At 42.7% G+C, this 6000-nt stretch overlaps 1 protein-coding gene across 1 annotated transcript in view; it reads right to left on the bottom strand.

The window, feature by feature from the left end:
- Window positions 1-4006: 4006 nt before the first annotated feature.
- The window catches only part of samd12 (sterile alpha motif domain containing 12), a 102611-nt gene continuing 100617 nt past the window's right edge, over window positions 4007-6000 (bottom strand). Inside the window, exon 5 of the mRNA XM_027287339.1 lies at window positions 4007-5135. Within this exon, the coding sequence (XP_027143140.1) occupies window positions 5104-5135 (32 nt within the window). The 3' untranslated portion in view covers window positions 4007-5103. The remainder of the gene's footprint in view (window positions 5136-6000) is intronic.

Raw genomic sequence — 6000 nt, 5'->3', positions numbered from 1 at the left:
AAAGAAAAAGGAGTAATTTATCCTCCAATATGGCTTGTGTACTATGAACAAAAAAATCTCAAGGGTAAAAACTTTAATTTAAAGATCATTTTTTTTGGCTTGTTCACAGCTGAAGAGTGACAGGAATGTGGGAGAGAGAGAGAGATGGGGAATGACATGCAGGAAATAGCCACAGGTCGGATTTGAAGCCTGGGCTTCCACAGCAAGGACTGAGCCTTCACACATGGAGTGGCTGCTCTACCAACTGAGCTAAACACCGCCCATGAAAGTCTTAATTTAAAGGGTCATTTGACTCTTGCTTTGGATTATTATTTATTTAACCATAAGTAATTAATTTACCATTAATAATGTTATTTACAACTTTATAATCTACGCCTCATTAAAAAGTTGTACCTACCTGTAACTTAGTTCAGTGCAAAGTCAGGCTAGTTAGTCCAACATTCACAAAAATTGAATGACAGGGCTGAGGTGAAGAATGACAGGTAACAACCAATCAGAGAGCAGTATTGTCTGTGTCCAGAGGAGAAGACTTTGACAAGAGTTTGCACACTCAGCTGCTTTTGCTGCCTCTGCTGCCTGTGAGGAAGTGGAAAATGAACAGTGACATTACAACCTGCTCAAATGCTCACTATGCATTTGTCAGGTCACCGTGGATACACATAATGTGTGTGTGTGTGTGTGTGTGTGTGCGTGCATCAGAAGCACAGTGTACTCCTGCAGGGTCCAGAGACCTGATGAAGGCTGCTGTGTGCTAACCAGAGGGGAGACCCCCCCCCCCCCCCCCCCCACCAAAAAAAACTACACCGTCACACCTTTCCAGCCACAACATCTGTCACATCTGTCAGGTAAACTCAGTCTACATCTGCTACATGCACACACACACACACACACACACATCCCAGTTGTCCAGTCACACAGAGGAATAAACAGAGGACATTGCACATGAAGATTAATCTGTTTATTATATATATTCATCATGATATCAATATCATCATTAGGCACCTTTATATGTAGATAGATTGGGAGTTGGTCTGCATGCCTGTCGGTTACAAAAACACTGAAATGAAAACATGCTGTCAACAGAAACAAAGCCTTCTGTTTGGAGTGTGTGTGAAGCGTTGCTTACGTGTTTGCCTCTACACTTGTTTATGCATATGTGAAACCTGTGAGAGGGGTTGTGACTGTATACTGCTAATTTGTTGAGAAATATGTGTGTATATAGTGCAATTACATGTGTGTGTGTTTTAAAAGGGTTTGTGTGTGTTTTTTTTACGTGCGTGCCAGCATGTGTGAAAGTTCTTGTGCAATAACGTTGTCGTGTTGGTTTAGTCTGCCATTGTGTAACAGTGCACTGTGTATCAGTGTCTATGAGTGTGTGCCAAACCTCTTACAGGTACTCAGAGACTATGGGCTGGGCCAGTTCAGACAAGTCCTCGGACACCTTGGCACAGTCGCCAGATCTTGAGCTGGTTAAACCTGGATATCAGAGCCAGAAAAATACAGTGGAAAGTTTCCCCTCATGCCTCTGGATGAAAATCTATTCCCCTCCCCCTAACACTCTGGAGAGTAACAATAAAGAATCAATATTTTACTGCCTACACCCGGGGTTATTACAGTGCTGCAGCCGGGGATATGGATCACTAAAACACACTGCTACATGTAGCGGAGAGCCTGCAAGCAAATTTTTAGGTCTTGACCCTGAAGTTTAGACTGTCTGCATGAAATTTGTGAAAATTAATTTCAAAGACACTTTGAGAGAAAAGAAATACAACACTTTCAATAATCCTTTACAGCCACACTGAAGTGCCAAATTGCAATTGAGTTTGAATACAGACACACTACTTTCTTTAGAGAGGCCACAATCAAAAATATGATGAAATTCTATGCAAGTGGTTCATATTCTGTGAGATCACAAGAAGTCAGAAGTGTTCTTTTCCCTCCAGATTTTAGGAATGCATGGACCTCGGCTTTGTCAGCCTCTTTTTTGTGCAAATTTGAATTCTCCAGACCAACTTTAGAATTGAACTAAAACTAAAAGAAATAGTTGAACACTTTGGGAAATACACTTATTTTCTCTCTTGACACATCTGTCTGCTGAATTTAAAAACTACAGTCAGGAGGCAGTTAGTTTAGCCCAGCATAAAGACTGGAAACAGCAGGAGCAGTATAAAAACAAAATCCAACTTCCAGAATCTCTGAAACTCAAGACATTAGATCTCATTTATTTGCAATTATTGTAGCAGTGTAGAGGTGCTCGTAGGCACATTCTGTTAGCTTTGGACAGAGCCAGTCTGTTTAGGCTGAATGTGGCTTTATATTTATTCACATGGATTCTGGTGCATGGTAGATCTTGTTAGTGGCTGAGAGCAGGACTGGTAGATGGAATTGTCGTCCAAAGTACATAGATAGATGGATAAATATATTTGAACTTTTTACCATCCAACACGACCGTGATAACTCACACAAGGAGACAAGAAGAAGCTAATTCATTCATTAATTACATCAAATCATTTACACAAAATCATTTTATTTAATAGATTTTATTCCATTATAATATCATTTGAATATATGATATTACAATAACAGTATAATATGTATTATTTATGATATCCATTATTTGTAAACAATACAAAATCACCATAGCAACATAATGTCATGTCTACCTGCCATTTTGTCCGTCTGTTTGTTTGTTTTTCCGTGTCCGTCTAACGTCTGTCTTCCCACTGTTCCGTTCTGAAGCTAAGCTAAGCTAAACTAAGCTAAAATAAGCTCATCTACTGGGCTTAATAGAAGATTTGGATCAATTTTCAAATATGTGTATTCCCCAAAATGTCAAACTCAATATCCTCATCAATCGACCAATCGATCAATCATCGTATTGATGAAACAACACAAGTCATTTCTCCCGGTTCACGTCCTGACACTTTTCCAGTATGAAATCGAGGTGTGAAGAAATTCCAAACTTAACAGAAGCTTCAGCCGCCCCCTTCCTGATCCTCCTGTGGCCCTGACAGACATGGACACGGCATCTCCACCCGACCGTGAAATAGCCACTTGTGTTTTAGCCCGAACAACTCCATTCCTATGTGACTGTCAAACACACACACACACACAAACACACACGCACACACTTCTTGAGGGTTTTGTAATCCTGGAGGACCGACTGTATGTCCTGAAGAACTGATCAATACTATTCAATCTGCTCACAGGTCTTTGCAGCATTAGGCTACAGCTGCTATCCAAACAATGAATGTCTGGACACAGAGGGACTGTGTACAAATGGAATCCCATTAAAACGCAATGGGCAACGATGACCCCCACTTTTTTTTCTTTTTTTTTCTAAACCCCGCAGCAGATATTTTACGCTCCTCTGATTGACAGCTCCCATCCAGGAGAGGAAAGATGTTGTTACCATGACAACAGCTCATGCTACACCAGTGTGGATACAAGCTTTTGATAAATATCACTCCAGAAATCAGCGGCTGATATTAAGAGGTCGTTATACTGGCTACAGGATTTTATAATGTATTTACACTCATAGACATGGTGGAAAGGAGGACAGTGGTCCGAGTAACAGCTGTTTTGTTTCATGACAGACACGTGTGCTTTTAAGTGCAGTTAAAATACTAGATATCAACAGTGAGTGGCCATTTTTCACACTGACAGAGAGTTTTTCATCAGAGATAAATAGAACACAGCGTCTCTTCCTAATAGGCTGACAGACAACATTTCCATGATGAGCTATTGCGCACAGCACATCTCCATCTGCACACTATTTTCAATATATCCCATCTAAAAATAGTTTCAAGCGGTGAGATGGAAAGCAGACAGAGCAATAAAGAGTCGGCAATACAGAGGGAGGAAATGAAAGAGCCTCTTCTTTTGTTATCCATGACGTCTTTTCTTCTTTTTCTCTCCTCATTAGCGCTGAAGAATTCCAAGTCAAAGTATTGCTCCCTTCACAAAGGCCTTTTGCTTTTCTTGCTCCTCTTTTTTCTCTCTCTCACTCTCTCTCTCTCTCTCTCTCTCTCTCTCTCTCTCTCTCTCAGCCACTCCCTTTCTCTTTGTTTCAGTTTACCTACTGGCACAGTCCCTTTTTGGACGCCAAGGGAATTTCCTCGTAACGGTTCTTTTTTTCTTTCGGGTTCTGCTTCATCTCCTTCAGATTGCTTTTTTCGCAACAATGTCGTTCACGACGTGGGAACCAACTTAACCGTACCTAATGTGACGCCAGGCTCTGGGTTAATTCCCAGACTAACTGTTGGTTATCACAGTGAAGTTCTCTCAGGCTTAATAAGGAGAGGGCAGAAAAGGATATGGACACTCGAGGGTTTTACAGGATCTATGCACAGAATGACCGTCGTGTTAGATGTCTCAAACATTTTGCAGTTCAGGGTGTTCGGGGTTCAGGTGTAGAGTAGTAGTCTTGTGGGCAGTCATTATGTCTCCACTACTGAAAGTCTCAGGCTCAGCAGTGCACCACAAAAGTACTCATGGGAGAACACACACATTAAAGTGCTACGATGAAGGAGCTAACATGCCACACACAGAGCAAGAGACTGCATTTGAATGAATGAGTGGATTATAGGTGTCAGTCTTTAGTGTAAAGGCAGGCGAGTTCCCTAAAAGCAAAATCAGCACACACAAACTACCGTCCAATCACAAGGCAACGCTGCAGAGATTATCTTAAATGCTTTTAGGAAACCCAGCCAAGCAAGTGTTGAATTCTGGGTAGATGATGACTAGGGGGGGCTTGGCTGTCGGCTGTGGTTCTTGAGGGAGTGAAGCGGCGTCTGGGAGGAGTGTAGGAGTTATAGCGTGAGAGATCTGGTAAAGGTTTGGCTGCAAAGGTCAGAGATGACGAGGAGATGGGATGCCTGCAATGGAAACTATTGGTCAGATTCCAGGAAGCTGTGAGGAATTGTTTGGACTGCGAGGAACCGGCAAGTCAGAACTCGTGGGAGCTTCTCAGGAGAGGCTGGGAAGAATTTTTTTTCCAGATCTGTCTTTGAAGAAGACAAGGAACGGAGAAGTCTGTGGATCACATGTTGGGTGGATCTTTACAAGGCCGTGGACGTTACCAGTTAGTCCCGCTCTGCCAGGCTATGGTGAAGACGGAGTGCACTCCAGAGAGGCTGCAGACACACAAAAAACAGAAGATTGGAAAAAGTTAATGGGAGAAAATGACAGAAAAGAGAGCTGGGGCAGAGGTGTGTGAAACAGAGAGAGATGACAGACATGACAGGAAAGTGAAAAATAAGGCGAAACAATGATGACCGTCACAGGACGAGTGGGGAGGGGGCTGCAAAGCGAAACTGAGCGTGACGTAGATGAGAGAGGAAATTAAGAAGTTGAGATCAAACAAGAAGAAAAAAATCAAGAAAGGCCCAAGATAACAAGCACGGGCACAGTGAGGCATAAAAATGGATCGGGGGGATGGAATTAGAAAAATAGAAGAGAGCGAGAGGGGGGGAGATAAGAGAGACAGGATAAAAGAGAGAGAGAGAGGGGGAGAGAGAGGGAGGAGGTCGAATGAAAAGAGAGGAGACATAATTATAAAATGGCACGAGAAAATCAATGCAGTGAGCGTCATTGTGCTCGCAGGCGCTGCACAAAGGGAGGTGGAGAGCAGCAGCGTGTCCATCAAACACATACACGCCACATGTCAGTGTCACACACACGCACGCACACACACACACAGAAGCATTTCAAATGCAGAATGAAGACAAGGAGGATGAGTCAGGCAGATGAAGTGGACAGAGACAAGTGACATTTAGAGCTCAGCCGGAGCATGTGATGACAAGGCACAAAGATACATGCCAGCCCCGACTCTGACAACAGCTTGTGTGTGTGTGTGTGTGTGTGGATGCAGAGCACAGTGGAGGAAACTTTTTTATATGTTTTCGGCTGCAGCTTATGATTCAGATTAATAATTTGAAACTTGGGGCTGTACTATAAAAGTGCAGTCAGTCTGCAGATACAGCCTGTGGAGCTGTGGAA

This window comes from Larimichthys crocea, chromosome XIII (assembly GCF_000972845.2).
Source record: "Larimichthys crocea isolate SSNF chromosome XIII, L_crocea_2.0, whole genome shotgun sequence".
Classification (NCBI taxonomy): domain Eukaryota; kingdom Metazoa; phylum Chordata; class Actinopteri; family Sciaenidae; genus Larimichthys; species Larimichthys crocea.
This window is presented reverse-complemented; position numbering and strand designations above follow the sequence as displayed.